This window comes from Podarcis cretensis (assembly GCF_951804945.1).
Source record: "Podarcis cretensis genome assembly, chromosome: 16".
Lineage (NCBI taxonomy): Eukaryota > Metazoa > Chordata > Lepidosauria > Squamata > Lacertidae > Podarcis > Podarcis cretensis.
This window is the reverse complement of record NC_137186.1, coordinates 12,183,263-12,206,043: the sequence shown is the minus strand read 5'-3', so window position 1 is coordinate 12,206,043 and position 22,781 is coordinate 12,183,263. Positions and strand designations below refer to the sequence as shown.

The window sequence follows — 22,781 nt, the reverse complement described above, 5'->3', positions numbered from 1 at the left end:
GTTAAAAACTTTGCTTCAGGGTAAGAACAGAAAACGGGCTCCGGCGGTGCAGCAGCAGCAGGAGGCCCCATTAGCTAAAGTGGTGCTTCAGGTTAAGAACAGTTTCAGGTTAAGTACGGATCTCTGGAATGAATTAAGTACTTAACCCGAGGTACCACTCTATAGTACTGTATCCTGGAAGGCACAGCCACCTCGAACACTCTCTCAACATTATTATTTTTTGCAGGCCCTCATTGTCACCAGCCCTTTTTTTTTTGGAGCTGGGTCACAGTTGAAAGCCATTTATGGGACCCACTCGTTCCGTTTTAATTTAACCAGGTACATGTCCAGATGTGCTTTGGAGCAGGCTGCAAGCTGGTTTTGCACCCTGATCAACCAACCTCACCTGATATGGGCAAAAATCCCTATCATTGTGGGAGATTAGGACTGGGGAATCTCTGGCCAAGTCTTATTGAAGTACAATTCTCATCAGCCCCAGCAAGCATAGCTAGCAGCAAGGGATAATGGGAAATGTAGTTCAGGCGCATCCAGAGGGCCAAAAATTCCACACACCTATGATAGATGGCAAGGGACATGGGTGGCGCTGTGGGTTAAACCACAGAGCCTAGGACTTGCCAATCAGAAGGTTGGTGGTTCAAATCCCCACGACGGGGTGAGCTCCCGTTGCTCGGTCCCTGCTCCTGCCAACCTAGCAGTCCGAAAGCACGTCAAAGTGCAAGTAGATAAATAGGTACCACTCCGGCGGGAAGGTAAGCGGCATTTCCGTGCGCTGCTCTGGTTCTCCAGAAGCAGCTTAGTCATGCTGGCCACATGACCCAGAAGCTGTACACCGGCTCCTTCGGCCAATAAAGCGAGATGAGCGCCGCAACCCCCGAGTCAGTCACAACTGGACCTAATGGTCAGGGGTCCCTTTACCTTTATGATAGATGGTCATGGAGGGGTTGAATTCAAAGAACCTAGGACAGGTGGGCTGTACACCCTTACAATTTATTAATATTACCTTTTAAACCCCAGCTTTCCTTCCAGGAGCTCAAAGTGATATACATGATTCTCTGCTCCATTTTGTCCTCACAACAAGCCTGTGAGGTAGGTTAGGCTGAGAGACAGTGACTAGCCCAAGGTTACGCAGTGAGCTTCATGGCAAAGTGATGATTTGAACCCTGGTCTCCCAGGTCCTAGTGCAACAGCTGAACCACACCACCACACCAGTTCTGCTCAGCAACAGAGAACATTTTTTGCATACAAAAGATCTGGGTTTGCAGATTCCATCTGAGAAGGAAGGGCTGGAAACTACCAATCTCTTCCTGAAAACTTGGGCGGTAGAGGACCTTGGAACTGCCCATGTATTTTTAAACCAGGCCAGGTTCTGCACCCAAGACATACAACACCTGAATGAGACGAGACCCACTGTGATATACCCTGATTATTCAGAAACATGTCAAATAAATAGCACCAGTAACTTCATGTGCCCCACGAAAGGTTGAGGACAATTTATTAGTAGTAGAAACAGGTGGAAACTTTATAAAACCCAAACAATGGTTCTGATTGCAGAGAAGCTTCATTTGTGGAGAACAGAGGGTGGAGAGAGGAAACCCAGCTTCATTCATGGGGAGGGAAAGCTGTCTGGCTTTAACATTTCAGGAGGTGGTAGTACAGTATGAGCTTGTATTTACGGAGTCTGAGAGGATAATTTGTCTGCGACAGGGTTGGAGAAACATGTGGCCTTTGAAGATGCGAGGCCTCCAACGCCCATCATTCCCAGTGAGCATGGCAAATGGTGATGGGTGGTGGGAGTTGTAGTCCCACACCATCTGGAGGGCTGCAGTTTCCCCATTATCAGGACGGATCCATCTGCAAAGATGGCGAGCAGGATAAAGCGGTCTGAAATTACACCACCTGAGTTCTTTCACCCAAGCAGAGCCAGTGTGGGGAAGCTTTTTCCCTCCAGGCTTTGCCAAACTACAGCTCCCATCATCCTTGGCCACTGGCCATGCTTGTTGGGGCTGATGGGAGCTGTAGTTTGGCAGAGTCTGGCTGGAGGGCCAAAGGCTCCCCTCACACCTGCAGCAATGAGACCAGGCCTTGCCCAAGATGACATTGTTTTCTTTTCCCCTGGCCCATGTTGGCGACCCACACCTACAAAGAGAGCAATGCAGCATTTCAGCACGTTGCCATAGCAACCATAGCAGAGGCAGCCACAGGCCCGGAGCCTCACGGCCGCTGCCATCACTCTGGGGATAAAGGGGTGAGGCACAGGACAGCCGCTGGAGGTGGCTTCGGCTGAATGTGCTGGTCTTGCCTGCGAGCCTCGCTTATCAATGGCCACCCTTGTCCTCGTGAAAAATATACCCACACGCTCGCTCACACAGTGTGCTAATGGAGCTCCCTCAGCCCCTAGGCGGGGGACAAAGGCTGGTATTGTCTCAAGCCTTTTGGGGGGGAAGACTGGGGGTGGGGGTGGGGAAGAGAGAAACAAAAAGAAGCATGTGGCTGAGGAAAGCAATGGCTCAAGCAGTGCATTGTGGGTATGCTAGCTTCTTAGCCAATCAGGACTCGGCTGCTGTTGGCCATCTTTGGAATCTTGCGCATCCAGCCCTAGGCTTTCCCTTGAGGGGGGGGGGATTTCTTGAACTCCGGCTGCTGATAATGTGGGACATTAAAATAAAAACAGAAAAAGAGTGGTTCTACAATAATCTGGGAGGATCTGAGGAGGAAAGAATCGTCTCATTACCATTTACTATTAAACTATGTGCTGATTTGTGAACCATTTGCCCCCACCCCAGACTGTTTCCCTAGCCAAAAAGCTGCCCCTCAACTTCTACTGCTCCGGAGATTTTGACGAACTAAACCGTTCAAGAGATGGAAGAGAACAGGATTTCAGGAGTGGTAGAGGACGAGAGGAGGACTGCTCCGCCCAGCTTCACATTGCCGCAATCCCAATAGAGGACAATACTGTCAGGATAAGGACGAGGACTCCGGATTGGTAGACCTGGGGTATTTTGAATCCTTTGCCCAGGTCCCAGGCCTACGAGAGAGAGAGAGAGAGAGAGGGGGGGGGGGGAAGCAAAAGTGTTGTTTTAAACAGCCGTTTTTAACCAATTATTTCACTGGTTTATTCTTTTAGCAAACCATTATACACATTTTATGAAATAAATAATTAACTCCCATCTGTCCCAGCCAACATGGCCAATGGTCAGGGATGATGGGAATTGTAGTTCCAACAGTATCTGGAGAGCCCAAAACTAGCCACCCTTGTGTTATGAGTGTTGGGTTAGTACCAGGGAGACCCAGTTTCAAATCCCCACTCAGCCAGGAAGCGCACAGGGTGATCTCGGCCTGGTCATTGCATCTCAAAGTAGCCTACCTCACAAGGTTCTTTGGAGGATAATGTGGGGTGGGTGGATAAGAAACCATGTACGCTAGCTTTCCTCAACCTGGGCCCCTCTGGACACTGCTGCACTCCCACTTTCACCACCATGATGACAGCTGATGGAGTCAGAGGTTCCCTAATAATAATAATAATAATAATAATAATAATAATAATAATAATTTATTATTTATACCCCGCCAATCTGGCTGGGTTTCCCCAGCCACTCTGGGCGGCTTCCAATAAAACACTAAAATATAATAACCTATTAAACATTAAAAGCTTCCCTAAACAGGGCTGCCTTCAGATGTCTTCTAAAAGTTTGGTAGTTATTTTTCTCTTTGACATCTGGTGGGAAGGCATTCCACAGGGCGGGTGCCACTATTGAGAAGGCCCTCTGCCTGGTTCCCTGTAACTTGGCTTCTCGCAGCGAGGGAACTGCAAGGATTGCCTCTCAAGAATGCATCTGAAGCTCCGTGAACACGTGAAAGAGCTATGTGCAAGTCGTTACGCAAAGTAGGTGGTGTAATTTGCGTAATTTACACCAGACATACAATCAGCATACATCTATACATAAATGAATACGCACACCCATGCCTGCAGCCATCCCTAGCCTGTCTTGTCCAGTAATTTGCAGCCTCAAAGAGAAATACAAGCAATGTTTGTAGACCTCTCTTGCCTAGTCCCCTGGAAAGGGTTCCTACTCCACAGAGGTGTCCAGGGAAGTGCTGTTACCTACGACTCTGCTTTCAACACCACAAGGCATTTCCCGGCTCACAGATTAGTTCCTCTGCATGCAAGCAGGTCCAAACTGCTGCACTAGAATTGACGGGTGTACAGTATTGGGGTGCAGTGTTGCAAGTTTGTGGGGTTTTCTCTCAGATCACTCTTGCTTTCTGCAATTGTATGCTGGTGCGTGTGTGTGTGGAGTGAGAGAGAGAGAGAACGAGAGAGAGAGAGAGAGAGAGAGAGAGAGAGAGAGAGAGAGAAGTGCACACATCACTCTTTTCTTTCTCCTGGCAATATTCTTCTCTCTAGCTGTGGCAGCTTCTGATGACAGCTGTTTGTATCGAGTGACAGCAGCTTCTATGCCTCCCTAATCATGTACAAGGGCACACTTGATGCGCAGGGAGCAAAATCCATTTGTCAAGCCCAGCGCCCACCAATCGGCATCCCCTGCCCCAAGGGGCAGCCACTGATTGTGACTCTCAGTAAACCAGAATGCCCTCCAGATCTTATTTTTCAAAAGCAAAGGGAGGCGTGGGCAGGCAGAAGAATCCATGCATACTATCTGGAGTCAAGGGGAAGAGAAGATGCTCATTCGGAGAGGCATAAGATGCCCAGGAGCTGGGCAAGGGAGTCAGTGGGTTGGCCTTTAGAAGGTTTTTTTTCCTCTAAAGAGAAAAACAGACACAGACACACACACACACACAAACAAACACACAGCTCACACTTCTCCCAGAGAGAACCGTCTGTCCCAAATCTCAGCCCCGGGTAAGTACTGAAGAGTCAGTTGCTTTCAAGGGAATGTTGCAGAGTCCCAGAAGTGAGCAATCAGAGCAGTTGTTCTCTCCCCCCGCCCCTCCCAGCGAGAAAACACGCTGACAGATCTAATTGCTTTGAAAAGAAGTGCCACTTCGCAGCACTGCAAATGGCAGAGAAGGATGCAAACATGCAATATGATTGCTCCTTTCTCCGGGGGCGCAGGATGTGTAGTGTAGTGGTTAGAGTGCTGGACGAAGACCTGGGAGGCCACAGTTCAAATCCCCACTCAGCTTTGAGCTCACTGGGTGACCCTGGGCCACTCCCTGCCCCCCAACCTGACCTACCTCGCAAGGTTCTTGTGAGGATAAAATGAGGAGGGAGAACCTTGTGTGTCACCTTGAACTCTTCAAAGGATAGGTGGGTCATAAATATAGGACGTAAATACCGTATTTTTCGCTCTATAGGACGCACCCGACAATAGGACGCACCTTGTTTTAGAGGGGGAGAACAAGAAAAAAAAATTCTCCCCCTCTCTGCTCAGTGCCCCTTCAGCGAAGCGGCAGGAGAAACGGAGCCCCTTCCATTTCTCCTCCCGCTTCGCTGAGGGGGCGCTGCGCAGCTCTCCCTCTCTGCTAAAGCCAGGAGAGTCTTGCTCTCCCGGCTTCAGCAAAAGGAACCCGGAGCCTTTGGAGCGCAGCGTGAGGTCCCGCTGCACTCCAAAGGCTTTAGGCGGTTATCGCTGAAGCCTGGAGAGTGAGAGGGGTCGGTGCGCACTGATCCCTCTTGCTCTCCAGGCTTCAGCGAAAGCAACGTGTAGCCTCCGGAGCGCGGAGGGAACACTCCCTCTGCACTTCGGGGGCTTCGCGTTGCTATTGCTGAAGCCAAGGCGCCTGCATTCGCTCCATAGGACACACACACACATTTCCCCTTAATTTTTGGAGGGGAAAAAGTGCGTCCTATAGAGCGAAAAATACAGTAAGTAAGGAAGTCAACTCTTTCCATCCCTTTGCTTTTAGGCACCTGGCTGTTGTTTTTTAAAGCTGTTGGTCGGTGTTGCACAAGTTAATCCTGGCTCAGGCTGCTACCCACACAGAGACATCCTGCCACTAGCCCAACCTCCCCCTTTCATCTGCTGAATGTGTGGGCAAGCAATGTTCCTCTGGCAGAATCCCCAATGCAAAGCTTCCATGTACAGAGATGGTATACCACTGAATACCAGGACAGCCACCTTCTTATTTATTACTATTACATTTCTATCCTGCTTTTCCTCCAAGGAGCTCCAGGTGGCATCTAAGGGTCTCCCCAATCTATCTTCACACTTTATGTCTTCAGCCTGGCAGCCCCCAGTGCTTTTCCAGCTGCACTGGCTCCCGGTGGAGTACAGGGTCAGATTTAAGGTGCTGCTTTTGACCTTTAAAGCCCTTCACGGCCTACGACCCTCGTACCTACGGGACCGTCTCTCCCAGTATGCCCCACAGAGAGCCTCAAGGTCCATAAACAGCAACACCCTATAGGTCCCAGGCCCTAAGGAAGTTAGATTGGCTTCAACCAGAGCCAGGGCCTTTTCAACACTGGCTCCGGCCTGGTGGAACGCTCTGCCTCAAGAGACCAGGGCCCTGCAGGATCTGATTTCTTTCCGCAGGGTCTTTAAGACAGAGTTGTTCCGCCTGGCCTTTGGCTTGGAGCCAATTTGATTCCCTCCCTCCCTCTCTTTCTTTTTCCTTTTCCTTTCTCCTCCTGTGATGAGGCTGCATTTTAATATTTTAATGTTTCAATATTTTAATGTTGTATTTTAATCTTGTTTTTTAGTTGTATTCATTCAACTTGTTTTTATTATTGCTTGTTAGCCGCCCTGAGCCCAGCCTTGGCTGGGGAGGGCGGGGTATAAATAAAAAATTATTATTATTATTATTATTATTATTATTATTATTATTATTATTATTTGGAACTCCCTCCCACAGCGCTTTCAGACAGGTGCTTTCTCTACTGCCTTTCTGATACGCGCTTAAAAAGTTCTTCTTTCAACAAGCCTTCTAAAATCTCTATCCCGGTCGACACCTGCTTTCGGTTTGAATTGATTTTGTGCATGTGCTGTTGCTTTAATCTGTTTTTTAAAAATATTTATTACTATTTTTATTTTTTTTAAATATTGTGCTACTGTTATAATTATTTTCATATGTTTGCTTCAGCAGCTCGTACGCCATTTAAATCACAGTCGCCTCTAAGCGGTGTACTGCAGACTCAGTAGAGTGAAAATAAAACTGAGCTGAAACTATAAAATCAGAATTTAGTTAAAAAGCCTTCTAGCAAAAAAACAAGTCTTTGGTAAGGGCTAGAATTTCAACTGGGGGGGGGGGCCTGTCTGACCTCAACTGGGAGGGAGTTCCATAAAAATGGGCCTGCAGTCCTGAACACATAAACAGCAACTCCTCCCAATAACTCAGTGATTACTTATGTCATTATTTTGCAAATGGCTCTAGGATGCATCATGGGAAGAATTCATATATATATTTAGGCATCAGGCAAAAACATTTAGCCAGGCCTTTGGCTTATAATTCTCTGTGGGCTTCATGACTTGGTGGGTTGTTTTATTCCTGCCTTTTAAAAATAGGATTGCCCTTTAGAATTATTATTTTTTGCTTTATTTTATGCTGGCTTCAATCTGTTTGCTTCCATATTGTAACAGTGGTAAAAAAAAATAAAAAGCAACAAATACATTAAATAAATAAAATAATGAATGAAATCAATGATTAATATTAACGACAGCAGCAATGGGGCAAGGAAGATTAGGACAAGGTCAAACAGTGAGTTCCATGGCTGAGTTGGGATCTGAACCCTGGCCTGTAGGGCCCATCACTGTCTCTTTCATGCCAAGAGTCTCCCCAGTTGCATCCATAGTCCAAAGGGGCTACTCACTAGATGCCTGATTCCGTTCCAGGTGTGGAAGGTCAAGGGGAAAGCCAGGGCAAACTTTGCAGAATAGATGAGGGCAGGCCCCAGGCTAAGGGACCTGATCAGATCCAAGTAGTCAGCAAAGTGTCCCGGGAGGATCAGAGCGCTTAAGCCGAAGAGCGACACCCCTAGGGAGAAAAACACAAGAGAAATGGGCTCCTTTGGACAACCTGTTTATCGAGCAATCTTCTGCGCAAAGCTGATGCGGAGGCTGGACTATGCCTGATTTTTGTCTGAGCATTCATTCCGATTTGTTGATGGGCAGTGCTTTTTTCTGGGGGTACTCAAAGATATGCAGTACTGGCACCTTAAAACCCCCCCATGTGAAAAGTGTGGCACTTACTGCAACAACTTTATGGTGAGTAGCACTGTTCATAGGGTAGTTATACAGCAATGCGCATTCACCCTACAGCCAACGTGAACTTTTTGCAGGGTGTTCAGCTGTTTCCCCATAAAATCATTAATTTGTCCCGCTTTTCAACGTGTTTCCCACCTTTTCGCTTTGCAAACTGCAAACCTACTCTCACGGGAGGCAGTAATGGCAACCCACGAAGAGGATTAGACTGATTCATGTAGGAGAAGGCCATTGATAGTCTATGCTCTGCCTCCACAGTTGGAGACAGAAATGCTTCTGAATATCAATTTCTGGAAGCCACAGGAGGGGAGAGTCCTCTTGTGAAGGGATCCAGCTCAAGGCCTGGCCCCTGAGGCATCTGTTTAGCCCCGGGAGAACAGGATGCGGGACTAGATGTGACAAGGGCGTGAACCAACACGTTCTTTTTATGTTCATATTTAACAAGACCTTATCTTAGGGGGAAAAGTGGATTTGTTGTGCAATGGTGTGCAATGGCAACAGAGCACTTTAATCTGCTTTATTTGCAAAAACCTCCGACTTCAGTTTGAGCTTGAGCCCCTCCTGTGAAATTCTGGCTGTCTGGGGGCACCCAGGGATGCTAAGGATATGGGAGGCAGACATACCACTCTCAGGCCCCTAAAAAACCTCTCACATTTGCTACCTGTGCTATGCAAGTTTCATGCTGCCGGAGAACCTACGCCCAGGACACACCTCCAAGACAAGCCATACACCTAGCGTGCGGCAGGTAAAGAGGCAGCTGAGCAAAAGGGGAGTTTTGCAGGCACTGATCAGCCCTGGACAGCCCTGGACAGAGAACTCCAACCATCAGACACTACAATACAGTAAAATGGCGAATTCAATCCAAGTGGCTTAATATCATGGTTCTGCTCAGCTTATAAGGCCACCAACTAGAGTAAGGAGCATCCATCAGGGCGAGACACAGAACAGCTACAAGCAAGGCCAGATTAGCAGTGGCTTGAGCTTTGACAAAGCCCCTTAAAGCTTCTGGAGGAAAGTTTCCTTTCCAGGCAAATTACAGATCAGCTACCAATGCACAGGCAACCTCAGCTAGCTGAGCAAAGAGAGGCAAACCCCGTGGGGGAGAGCTGGGATGCAGAGCTGCATTGACATGCGCCGAGGACAGCTGATACGCAATAAGGACAGCTTGATGAGAGCGCCTGGGTTGGCTGGAAGAGTGGCGGCGGCGGCAGCTCCTTCCTTTTAAGCCTCAAGGCTTCTCCTTGCTGTTTCCAGATGGCACTGCCAGAATGGATGGCAGGGGCAGTAGGGAAGGGCAGGCGGAGCCAGCAAGAGCGAAGACTGCCAAGCTGCTCTTAGATCTGCTCCCTTCCTGCCCACCTGCCCATCACTGGTCAGCAAAACCCTCCCAGGACACTTCACCCGCCACCCCGGCCAAAGGAGCATCCTGCAAAGCGCAGGACCAACGTGGCCCAAGCTGTCCTGCTGTTTCCCAGTGGTCATGATTCTCATTTTGCTGCCTGCCCTGACTTGCCCAGGGCATTAAAAAAATAAAATCTTCTTCTGCTCCCCAATCTCCCCTGGCTGCTTGAGATGAATCTGGCGAGGTGCCTCTTGGTTGACAGGCATGAGAGCGGACTGTACCACTTGAGACTGCAAAGGGCGGGGGGGGGGGAGCACTTTTTAAATGCATGACACATATGCATGCCCCCATGTTAAGGCAAAAACCACATTTCCTGAAATTCAGCAACATTCTCCTATTGCTCCAGGCGCCTCTGGGAAGCCCAAGCACAGCAGAAAGGCTACAGGCCGTGCTGCACAGAGGGAGCCGCAGCTGTAAGGAGGGCACTGAGTGGGGTCCAGAGGAAGGTGACAAAGGACAGACCCCCACAGTACCTAGGCTCATTGCAGCTCCTGTGCCACGGTGAGAAATGGACATCATCATGGGCAGGGACCAGCTGAAAGAAGAAGAAACAGAGGCCAGTGACACTGGGCACAAAGCAAGGCAGCAGAGTCTAGCCGGACTGCCACCAACATTCAGTTCACAAGAGCTCTTTCTTCCCCCACCCCATCCCACCAAACTCTTTTAAAAAAGGAGTGGGGAACCTGCAGCCAATGGGCCCACTCTGGCCTTCCAGCGGGTTCTTATTTGGCCCACCAGTCCCTTTCCTCCAAACCACACCCACCTGGCTAATCAGCTGGTGCCACTGGCTGATGTAAACTGATAGGTGGGTTAAGTCCTGCTGGCTGCAGATTCACCAGCGTATTCCCCATGAGGAACACACTGGCGAAGCACACCCCTGCAGAGAGCAGGATTGAGCCCTCTGCTCATCAGCTGATGAATGGAGAGTTAAATCCTACTGGGTCCTGCTTCGCTAGCATGTTCCCTCGCAGGGAACCTCTCTCTCTGCCCTAGAACGTTGGCAGATGGAAGGGGGAGAAGCCACCCTTTGGTCACATGATAGCATCATAGCATCATAGTGACCCCACCCACCTGTCAAAGTTGGCCCACAGTGTGGAAGGAGATAACGAGGGGCCAAAATGGCTCCCCATCAGAGTCTTAAAGCCTTTCTTCAATTGATTATTCAACTACTGTACTCTGTTTCTAGATTGCTTATCAACCGAAGTCCCTGGGCTGTTTTCAGAAACCAGTAAGACACACCAAAAATAAATAAATCCCTATGTAAACGACATAAAACCTTCACAACCCAGCATTCAGGCAGCACTAAATACACAGATCAGCATAAAGTAAAACCCCAAAAAATAACATTTTGCACAGATCTAACTGCACTGGAAGAAAAAAATAAAAGAGGCTGAGAGAGGGAAGAGGTCTCTCAATGCTGACAATGTAGTCACCCAGTGCAAAAAGCAATACAGTTTGTTCCCATAAGAAGCAGCGATGGCCACCAACTAGGGTGGCTTTAAAAGAGGGCTAGACAAATCCATGGAGGAGGAGGCTACTAATGGCCACAACAGGCCTTTGGTCGGGGTTCAGTCTGACTCCCTCTCCCCTTTCATAAGAACTTGCATGAAAGTGGCCTCCCAATTTTTCTCACAGGCCCATGTAAGTTCAGCACAAACAGTTGGGCCTGGTGAGCATTTAAGGTCCCCAACCCTAATCTGTGGGTTGCCATCTGATTGGATTTTATTCTGATCCTGATCTGATTTGAGGATGTATTTTAATTGTCTGATTTTATGTTAATGTGTTATACATTTGATGTTAGCCGCTCTGAGCCCGGCTTCGGCTGGGGTGGGCGGGATATTATTATTATTATTATTATTATTATTATTATCATTATCATCATCATCATCATCATCAGCTGGTAGCAGGTCCTAATGCATATATGTACCGTACATCTCTCAGGTGTCAAAGACCAGGCTAAAGAGGTATCTTCAGCATATGACAGAAACTGCAGAATGAAGGTGTGCCAAATGCACCTCTGTGGTGGGGACAGAATTCCTCCGTTTAGGGGCCACCACAGAGAAGGCCCTCTCCTCAGCTGCAATGCACAGTTGCAGTTAGTGGAATTGCTTGTATTTTTTATTTTATTTCCCCCTCACTATATGGAGTCAAATATTGAGTTTGGGATCTTGTTTGTGTATGTGGGCTATTAATAAACTCAAAACAGAACTGATTTGGAGAAGGAGGGGGGAGAATTGGTGACTCTCCAAGTGTAAATCACTTAGGATGGAGAAACTGTTCCAGCTCATTCTGTGCCTGTACCCAGAATTATGCCAGGAATCCAGCCAGATGAGGAGAAGGGATGGAGGAATCTATGGAGGTGGCTGAGGAATGACTTTGCCACAATGGCAGGAATCCTGGAGGGGCGGTGGAAGAAAGAGAGACCGGCTTAAAGGGAAAGCAGCGGACCTTCCGAGCGCCACTGTGAAGAAAGAAGGAATAGGATACTGCAAGGGGAACAGGGTGCGAATTCCGCATCCAGGGAGCCAATAGAATATAGGAAGCTGCTTTATAGTGAGCCAAGGTTTCAGACAGGGAGTCTTAGCCCTACCTGGAGAAGCCAGGGATTGAACTTGCATGCAAAACTGATGCTCTACCACCGAGGTACAGCCCTTCCCCTGTGGTGTGCAGCAGCGTCAAATCCAAATGTCCACCCCTTTCCCTTTAAGTAAGCCGCTCTTTCGTCGACTGCCCTTTCAGGATTCCTGCCAATGTGGCAAAGGGTTCCTCTGGGTGATCTCAGTGATCCAGCTGGGATACAAAGGCTCAGGTGGTCCTTAAGGTATCCTGCGCCAAAGCGGCTCGGGGCTTTGTATATATAACACAGGAACTCTGAACCTGTAGCAGAAGATGGCAATAATGCGGTAAGCCTTGGGGAAGCCTTGCAGAACATCTAATAAAGTGGAACGATGTCTGATCGGCCCAGTATAAATTGTGTTGACGACGTGCTGCAAAAAAACACCCACCAACCCCGTCCCGGTGCTAGTCCTAAATCTTGCTCTTTATCTCAATTAACTGGAAATGTGAATGCATCCCTTCTTAAACAAAGCCAGCTCTTACTGGTAGATGGTGACATGAGGGGACAGAGGACGGTTGGATCGGGTGTTCTTCTCCCAAAACTGGGCCATCTCCTCCTTTGCCGTCGTTGCCATGGGGACCACGCTGGAAAAGAAAATACAGGAGAGGACAATGGCGCTGGGGCCTGTGCCATGCTTAGGAACATGGGAAGATACTGCATTGCAATCAAGAGAACAGGGCGGGTCCTAAAATGGGAGGGAAAGCCATGGTTCGATCATCTCATGGGTGACTCATGGGCGGCTCATGGTTTGTTAAATGAACAATGCCTCAAACCGGAGGTGCATAACTTTTGCTGTTGTTATTATTCCTCCTTCCTCCCCACCCCTTTTCCTTTTTTTGGTCTTCTAAAATAGGACACTGTAAGTCTGAGGATGGGATCAACCTCATTTGTTTTCTGTAAGGAGTTTTGTGGAAGTGAAGAGCAGGGTTATTTTTTAAAAAGAGGGAAATTATTTAAATAATAAAATAAAATTGATGCACCAACTTCCTCTCCTGTAGGGCTCTGATCAGAAGCTTGTTTAGGGACAACTTTTGTTTGCAATAAATAAGGGTGTGGTGGAGGGGCACAGAGACAGAGGGTGAATGGAAAGGACCATCTGAAGCCAAGTCGTTGGCAAGTAAACCAGCGAACGCCCTTTGATTTATATTTCCTGAGAGCAGCACCTGCAGATTCTATAAAGTGCCAATCACAGCATTAACAGCTAGCCAGCCGTTTTAATGGCCCATGAATTATGGGAGAACAAACTGGCAGAGGAGTGAATCTTGCAAGGATCCAAACAGCAGGAGGAGAATTAACAAAAGCCCATTTTTTTTTACTGTCATAAACTCACTGCCGCGTGGAGAGTCTCGGTCCGAGACGAACACAGAGGCATCGCCGGCTGGCTAATCTGAAAGACAAAAGGGCTCTTTGAATTTACAACTGAAGCCTTATTCTTCCCACCAAGACACAGTGCAAGGCAGGAAACATGAAAACACAACACGTTTTGCTCGATAATCACACATAAACCATTATTGTTATTATACTGGGGTGTGTATGTGTCTAAAACCTTCAGACACAATAACGAAATAAAATGTTGGCACTGCAGCTAAGGCTGTGTACACAGCATACATTTAAAGCACAGGCCCGTCTGCTCCCCAAGTTCTGTGAACTGTAGTTTGCCAAGGGTGCTGGGAACTATAGTTCTTTAAGGGGTAAAAACAAATTGGGAGGGGGAGAATGTACTTTAAATATATGGTGTGTACTACACAGCCAGAGAAATATATCGCCAGCTTCCCATTGGTTTAAGTAAATCACAATCCAATATTGCCAAAAGCATTTTGACCAGGCAGTCTTCTTCAGTGGCAAACAATAACAGCTATTAGATGGATGAGTCTGAAATGGATTACCGTATTTTTTGCTCTATAAGACTCACTTTTTCCCTCCTAAAAAGTAAGGGGAAATGTGTGTGCATCTTATGGAGTGAATGCAGGCTGTGCAGATATCCCAGAAGCCAGAACAGCAATCCCTCTTGCTGTTCTGGCTTCTGGGATTCAGAATATTTTTTTTCTTGTTTTGCTCCTCCAAAAACTAGGTGCGTGTTATGGTCTGGTGCATCTTATAGAGCGAAAAATACAGTATATTTCAGGTCTGCTTACATCTAGGTTCAGGCTGCCCAGGCTTTTAAATAAAATGTGAAACCACCCATTCAAACCATTAAGGGACAGAAATGGAGTTGGTTGCAATTCCCCAGCTTCCGCTGCAAAACTCTCACAGATCCATCCGAAGAGATGCTATACAGTATATGGATTTCATAAAAGGTTTTAAATATTTATTGATCTAACAGTGACTTATTACAGATTTAATATAAATCTATGTATATCAAGCTGAAGGAATGTGTGTACATAATTTTGAAAGATGAATGCTTGCTATGTATTTGTCTATCAGTACGTTAAATCTTCATTTAAAAATTAATGAAAGGGGGAATATATTCGAGTGCATCTGTGTACCACACACACAAAATCAAACATACAGTCTTTCACATCTCCATCCTTGAAATGCAGCTCGTTTTAATTTGCTCACTAAACACAAAATATCCAAGATGGGCGAGAAAAACCAGCCCTGCCAATAATAAAAAGCAGTTATTTCATGCCTGGACTCCTAAAGGGTAAAGGTTTGCAGGCTTCTGGTGGGGCGAAAGCAAGAAGGAAAACAAACTTTCATTTCATTCTGCAGATGCCATTTGTCACACCTGAAGCGCTAGCAAAAGAGCAGGTCATTGTTTCAGTGCAGTGAGCATCACATTTCAGTCGCAAACTGACACCATGAGCAAGAGGTAAATTAAGGGTTTCAATTTCTTTTTTTTATTACAGACAAACACACCCCTGCAAGCTACAGGAGCTATTCTAGACAGATCCCGTCAAGATGTTGTCAGGCTGACATTCAAAGGTGACACACCAGCAAAAAACCAGCGATTCACAAGGCCATAGCTCAAGGAGTTTAGAGATGGGGACTGGAGTGGACTTTGTCTAAAGGACACACTAGTGTTGGAGATAATTGACACATAAAAAAGAAAACTTGCTTATAAGCAGAGGACTGCTGGATCAGGCCTAAGGCATACCTAGCCCAGAATCCTGTTCTTATAGTGGTCTTCCGGATTATTGTAAGAAGCCCACAAGCAGGACCTGGGTACAATATGTACTCTTTTCTCTTGAGATTCCTTGCAACTGCCTCTGTGGCTGCCTCTGTCAGTGGAGACAGAATATAGCCACTGCAGCTGGTAGCCTTCTCTCCTCCATGAATTTGTCTATTCCTCTTCTAAAGACATCCAAGCTGGTGGCCATTCTAACCTCCCGTGGGAGCACACTCTATAATTTAACAATGCACTGTGTGAAGGACTTTCTCTCCGGTTTCGAGTTACCCCACTTTGCCGGATCAGGTTCCTTCCAAGAATTCTGGGAGGTTTGGGTAAAATTAGGGTTGCCATACGTCCGGAATTTCCCAGACATATCCAGAATCCTGCATGTGTCAGCAGCGTCTGGGCGGAAATCCGGACATATGGCAGCCTGTGTCGACAGTGCCAATTTTGCCGATTTCCCCTAGAAATGAGATACAAGCAGGTCAAAATGAGGCAGGCAAAGAAATAAGAATTGAGACCAGCTGAAAGCCTGTTGATGAACATGTTTTGTAGGAAGCGAGTGGCAAAGTGTGATGGTTATTTTTCTGTAACTAGGATGCTTCCCATTATTATTTTCTGCAGGGCGGTTGAGAATGTGAAGTGGTTCCATGGAAAAGCATTGCTTCTGAACTGGCACTGGGTGAAAAGAAAACTCTTGAGCATGGTGGCAGAACCGTGACGGCTCATTCACACATAAGTTGCCACTTGATAAGTGATGCACATACATGTGGGAACCAACTCACGCATTCAGGCACATGTGTTCAATGTTGCCCATGTATGCACACCTTTCATATTGTATGCACGTATGCACACAGACAGGTGCTCTCACAGATATTTGCAATTTCACAAACCTACAAATGTTAAATTTAGATGTGCGCATCTAAACCCACATCAATAAAGCATGGGCATCTATGACTACAATACCATAAACCTGCACATGCATTTAAGCTCAGGTGTTCAGAGATGCATATACACAGCCTGTGCATAGTTCCACAAAATGGTTACATATGCTTTACGGCTACTGCACACTTCCATACAATAAAGCATGCATACTCTAAGACATATTCACAATGCCACAAGCCAGCATATGTATTTAAACTTATGGACACACAGAGATGTACAACTGCACGCATGCTCACAAGTGCCACAAATATATTATTCATGCATTTCAGCTTATGCACATCTGACTGCAATGAAGCACACACGTAAGTGTACGCATGCAAGGCAAACACTCTCACACACTCATGCATGCATTTCAGCTTATGCACAAACAGAGACCCATGTTTGCAATGCAACAAGCACATGTACACAAAAGAATAGATGAACACACACCAGGCTTCAGAAAGGGCAGCATTTAGAAACTAGTTGGAGAATATTTCAGCCTCACCGGACACTTGCCTACTGAACTTAGAAGTAGCCATTCTGAAACGAAGAGCTTTCAGGGTAAACTCCAGTGTGAAATTGAATCACAACTGATGAAGAAATTCAATCAAACGAAAACCTGTGACTGAATCAGGATAATGGGTTTTTAATCGCACTACATGGTATTAATTAGGTTACCAGTGCCAGGATATTTGCGTTTGCACCAACATTGCCTTGGTGACAGTAGTACTAACTATTCTGCTTTTATTGGTGTCTGTTTTTCACGGATTTCCTTTCCATTTGGCCTCACTCCTCTTCATCCCTGCCCATCAAAGCACATACACAACTGCCATAATTTAAGATTATGCTTCATGCATTGGAGGAAATAGACAACCAAAGTGTGCTCCCTAATAGTTTGCTGGTTGTCTTAAAGGTGTCACATGTACTTTACATGTAGAAGCTTTGCTCACATGGAGAAGAGGCTGATGGGACTGCATTGCTGACATCATGCATGGCATCATGCAAGGCCCTATGCCTTGAACACTGGCACACTGACACTGGTATCTATACTGGGAAAATCAACAGGCAAATGACAGGTCATGCATAGGCTTGCATGTGATCTGGACCCATGCATGATCAGGGGTTCTGATCATTGGAACACAAACGTGTGAAAAGTTGTTCACACATAGGTTTTCCTGGTGCAGGTACCTATAAAGGTAAAGGTAAAGGTACCCCTGCCCGTACGGGCCAGTCTTGACAGACTCTGGGGTTGTGCGCCCATCTCACTTAAGAGGCCAGGGGCCAGCGCTGTCCGGAGACACTTCCGGGTCACGTGGCCAGCGTGACATCGCTGCTCTGGCCAGAGCCAGAGCCAGAGCCGCACACGGAAACGCCGTTTACCTTCCCGCTGGTAAGCGGTCCCTATTTATCTACTTGCACCCGGAGGTGCTTTCGAACTGCTAGGTTGGCAGGCGCTGGGACCGAGCAGCGGGAGCGCACCCCGCCGCAGGGATTCGAACCGCCGACCTTTCGATCGGCAAGTCCTAGGCACTGAGGCTTTAACCCACAGCGCCACCTGCGTCCCATAGGTACCTATAACAGCACACAAATGTCCATGGGGCAGGGTTGACACAGAATAGGACATTAGAGGCAGGGTCAGGGGTGCAGTCTCATTGCCTCCTTCTGTGTGCATGGCTTCTGTGTGTGGAGAAGGCCCACCAGCATGTCTGCCTGTGTGCAAACACATGTGTCTCAGTTTGTGGAAATGCCTGTGGACGTGTAATGAATGCATAAGCATAACACAGCTGTGGGGGTTTATGGGTAGGTGCGTCACAAATAAATGCATTTGCAGAGACATGCATAGGCACATAACACTGACATGCAATCATAGAATTGTGGAGCTGGAAGGGACCCTGAGGGTCATCTAGTCCAACCCCCTGCAATGCAGAAATCTCAATTAAAATATACATGGCATGCATGTGTAATGCATCTATGGGGCTTGTGTACACACTTAGAATCATAGAATCACATAGAGTTGGAAGAGACGACAAGGGCCATCGAGTCCACGCCCCTGCCAAGCAGGAAACACCATCAGAGCACTCCTGACATATGGTTGTCAAGCCTCTGCTTAAAGACCTCCAAAGAAGGAGACTCCACCACACTCCTTGGCAGCAAATTCCACTGTCGAACAGCTCTTACTGTCAGGAAGTTCTTCCTAATGTTTAGGTGGAATCTTCTTTCTTGTAGTTTGGATCCATTGCTCCGTGTCCGCTTCTCTGGAGCAGCAGAAAACAACCTCTCTCCCTCCTCTATGTGACATCCTTTTATATATTTGAACATGGCTATCATATCACCCCTTAACCTCCTCTTCTCCAGGCTAAACATGCCCAGCTCCCTTAGCCGTTCCTCATAAGGCATCGTTTCCAGGCCTTTGACCATTTTGGTTGCCCTCCTCTGGACACGTTCCAGTTTGTCAGTGTCCTTCTTGAACTGTGGTGCCCAGAACTGGACACAGTACTTGCTTGCAAATGGATGAATGCTCATACATTTTTATGTATGACAATATACATAAACCAGAAATGCATTCATTATACATCTCCGAATGCACATTTGCATATGTCTAGATGAGCACCTGTTTCTATACAGAATCACAGATTTGTAGAGTTGGAAGGCACCACAAAGATCATCTAGTCCAACCCCCTACAATGCAAGAATCTTTCACCTAATGTGGGTCTCTAACACACGACCCTGAGATTAAGAGCCTCATGCTACATACACCAAATGAACTTTGTCGTTAACTATGTTTGAAACTATGTAAGTACAGTAGTATCAGACTGTTTTAATGTAGTGTTGCAATTTTATGTTCTAATGCTGTAATGCACCCTGGGACCTTAATGTGAAGGGTGGGTAATAAATTAAATAATAATATGAACAACAGCATATACTTATATACTTATATGCATATACTTATATACTTAGCTATGCGCCTAATGCTTAAATGCATGCATCTTACATCTGCGGGGCTTGCGAATGAGTGCATACAGACATCTCTCTGCACACACAAGTTTAAATGTGCACAGGGATATGTGACACCGCAAAAACATTATGTACCCATGTGCTGACAGGTGTGCTGCCTGTGCATGCAAGCAGAAAGGCAAGCACAGCCTGCTAGTGTACGTGAAAACGCACTTTGTACATGCAGCAGGATAACAAAACTCTTTAGGTTTGCATTTCAGTTTCTGCAAGAGGATAACGGAACGGCGCTAAAAAAAACCACACCTTCAGGGTAAAAACCAATGTCACCCAGTCGCACCCAAGGGCACAGGTGCCCTCCCACAAAGGGCCCCCTCACAGAAAACGCCCCATTTCCCAGATAGCCAGGAATGACCCCCACCCCACCCCCCACTCCTTCTCTTCCCTCCCAACGCTTCGCTCCCGTGTTCTCCGCCCCCCCCCCCGCAGTCACCTTAATAGAGACACCGCCATCTTGCCGAGGCGCCACTCGCTCCAGTGTCCCCCCACCCAACCCCAAGCAGGAAGAGGGCGCAGGGTGACGTCACTGCCCTACTTCCGTCGTCAAAGGCAAGCAAGGGCGGAAGGATGCTTTTGAGCTGGCGGTGGAGGAGGGGGCAACGCGCGTCTGCTTAAGACCTTAAGGGTTTCCCGTCCAGTCCCGGTTCCCGCAGGCTGAGATCCTGTGCTCTTTTTGTTTATTTGTTCGGAAGCAAGGACTATTGATTTGCATGGGGCTCCTTACTTCAAATGAGGACTGGGAATTTTATATATTTATAATATGTGCACTTTTATATTACACCCCGCCTTTTTTCTCAAGGTGGCTTACCGATAAAAATAAGAACAGCTAGAAAAAGACAATCTTTTTTTTTAAAAATTAAACATTGATAGAATTAAAACTATGTACATATATACAATTTATCAGATCCACACAAGTAAATTAGAGTTGTATTCACTGTTCAGGGTAGACCCATTGAAATGAACGGGCATGGCTTAACTCAGGTTCATTCATTTCAACGGGTCTCTGGATATTTATTTACTAGATTTCTGTCCCATATTTCCTCCAAGGAGCTCAAAAGTGCTGTTCATGGTTACCTTAACCCTAATGAGCTTCATTGGGCCGAGTGAGGATTAGAGCCCTGGCCCATCCGTCCACCCACCAAATCCTAGTCCAACACTAACCACTGCAACACACTGGCTCTCATTTCAAGTAGAATTTAGTTAGGTACAGCTGATCTACTGTAGGAGCCCAGAGAGAAAAATCACATCCTAAGCAGCCGTTTGTGAGTGAGCAGGCCGACAACACTTGAATTTTAAGCCAAATGTTCAAGGGTTGGCACCTACAAATTTAGAGATTGCACACTTTGTTTTTCTGAGCATGTGTTGAGCTCTTTCAAATTCAGGCACCTCATACTGCTGCCCTGCTGGCATTCAGCGTCTGCTGGGTTATTTCCCATTTATTTTTACAGTATTTTATTTATTATTTCAAACATTTATTGTGCTGTTTTCTGCATCTATGAAGGAATTGCTCAAAGCAACTTCCAAAATACAAGGGCAACAGGGATCCAAATGCTGAAAGGCAGATCGTCAAAGTAAAATGATGAAACGATATATCCTTGCTTCTTCCTCAAGGGGCCTGAGGCAGAGTAAATCGTTCGCTGCTACTAGATCTTCACAACAACCCTGTGAGGTAATTTAGACGGAGAATGAGAGAAGTGAGTGATCAAGTCAAGGGCAGTAAGCGAGTAGAATTGGTTGGTGGTTGAGTAGAATTATGCTAACTACACTACCCTCGTACCTACGGGACCGCCTCTCCCGGTATGCCCCACAGAGAGCCTCAAGGTCCATAAATAGCAACACCCTAGTGGTCCCGGGCCCTAAGGAAGTTAGATTAGCCTCAAAGGGACGCAGGTGGCGTAAAGGGACGCAGGTGGCGCTGTGGGTTAAAGCCTCAGCGCCTAGGACTTGCCGATCGAAAGGTCGGCGGTTCGAATCCCTGCGGCGGGGTGCGCTCCCGCTGCTCGGTCCCAGCGCCTGCCAACCTAGCAGTTCGAAAGCACCTCCGGGTGCAAGTAGATAAATAGGGACCCCTTACCAGCGGGAAGGTAAACGGCGTTTCCGTGTGCGGCTCTGGCTTGCCAGATGCAGCTTTGTCACGCTGGCCACGTGACCCGGAAGTGTCTCCGGACAGCGCTGGCCCCTGGCCTCTTAAGTGAGATGGGCGCACAACCCCAGAGTCTGTCAAGACTGGCCGTATGGGCAGGGGTACCTTTACCTTTACCTTTAGTGGTCCCGGGCCCTAAGGAAGTTAGATTAGCCTCAACCAGAGCCAGGGCGTTTTCAACACTGGTGGAACGCTCTGCCTCAAGAGACCAGGGCCCTGCAGGATCTGATTTCTTTCCGCAGGGCCTGTAAGACAGAGTTGTTCCACCTGGCCTTTGGCTTGGAGCCAATTTGATTCCCTTCCCCTCTTTCTTTTTTATTTTCCTTTCTCCTCCTGCGATGAGGTTTCAATATCTTAATGTTGTATTTTAATTTTGTTTTTAAGTTGTATTCATTCAATTTGTTTTTATTATTGCTTGTTAGCCGCCCTGAGCCCGGCCTTGGCTGGGGAGGGCGGGGTATAAATAAAAATTATTATTATTATTATTATTATTACACTACTCTGAGTACCTCTGAGAAAGTGCAGAGTGTGTTCTGTTCTGGCATCTCTTACTGTGTGCCTCAGATTATGACGGGAGAAGCTTCAGTTCACATATTATGTATTACATTTATATCCCACCTTTCCTCCAAGCAGCCCAGGGCGGAGTACATGGTCCTCCTGTTTTATCTATTCACACAACAACGCTGTGAGGTAAATTAGGTTGAAAGATAAGGACTGGCCCAAGGTCACCCAGTGAGCTTCATGGCCAAGTGGGATTTGAACCCTGGTCTCCCAGATCCCAATCCAACACTTTCGCCACTGTTGCTATGCTGGCACCCCAGGTTGAATAATTCCATGGTTTTACCAAATAGGGAGTGCTGCATCTTTAGTCAATTTTTACAACTTTCACCCCAGTTTTCTCCATCAAGGGGGAGAAGGGAGAGGTGACAAGCCCCCACCTGCCCTCCAAGATCATGGACATTCTGAGGCTAAACGCTCTAAGCAAGAATCCAGGGTACTGTGGTTTGCCGTAAACACCCCCTGCAGGCTGGGATACCATTGTTCTTGTAGCCAGGGCTTAGTGGAGCATGCAGAAGGCGCCAGGTTCAATCCCCAGCAACTCTAGGTAGGGTTGGGAGAGATCTCTAATGGAAATCCTGGAAAACCTGGAAAACCACAGCCTGTCAGTGTGTGGAAAATACTGAGCTAAATAGAGCAATGGTTTGACAGCTTCCAGCGTTCCTAGCCTGTCTCATTCCCTTGCCTTTCTGGTGTCCTGCCTTGGACCCAGCAGTCCTCTTTGCAGACCAAGCCCCCAAACTGCCCACTTTGGACTGCTTAGCCCAGCTGGGGGGGGGGAATCAAAGTTTCCTTTGTCAGCTCAAACTCAGTCGCCCCAGCTTTGTGGAATGTTGTGCCTACAAGCACAGGCA

The 22,781-nt window shown here is 47.2% G+C and overlaps 1 protein-coding gene across 1 annotated transcript; it reads right to left on the bottom strand.

Annotated features, from left to right (window-relative positions):
* Positions 1-1,460: 1,460 nt before the first annotated feature.
* Positions 1,461-19,736, bottom strand: SDHC (succinate dehydrogenase complex subunit C). Its single transcript, XM_079958510.1, has 6 exons — positions 19,660-19,736; positions 13,509-13,565; positions 12,661-12,762; positions 10,035-10,096; positions 7,769-7,932; positions 1,461-3,025 (listed from the first exon to the last, which is right to left on the bottom strand). Exons 1-6 carry the CDS (start codon positions 19,677-19,679, stop codon positions 2,921-2,923), a joined length of 510 nt encoding a protein of 169 aa, XP_079814636.1. The 5' UTR covers positions 19,680-19,736; the 3' UTR covers positions 1,461-2,920.
* Between the last annotated feature and the right edge of the window lie 3,045 nt (positions 19,737-22,781).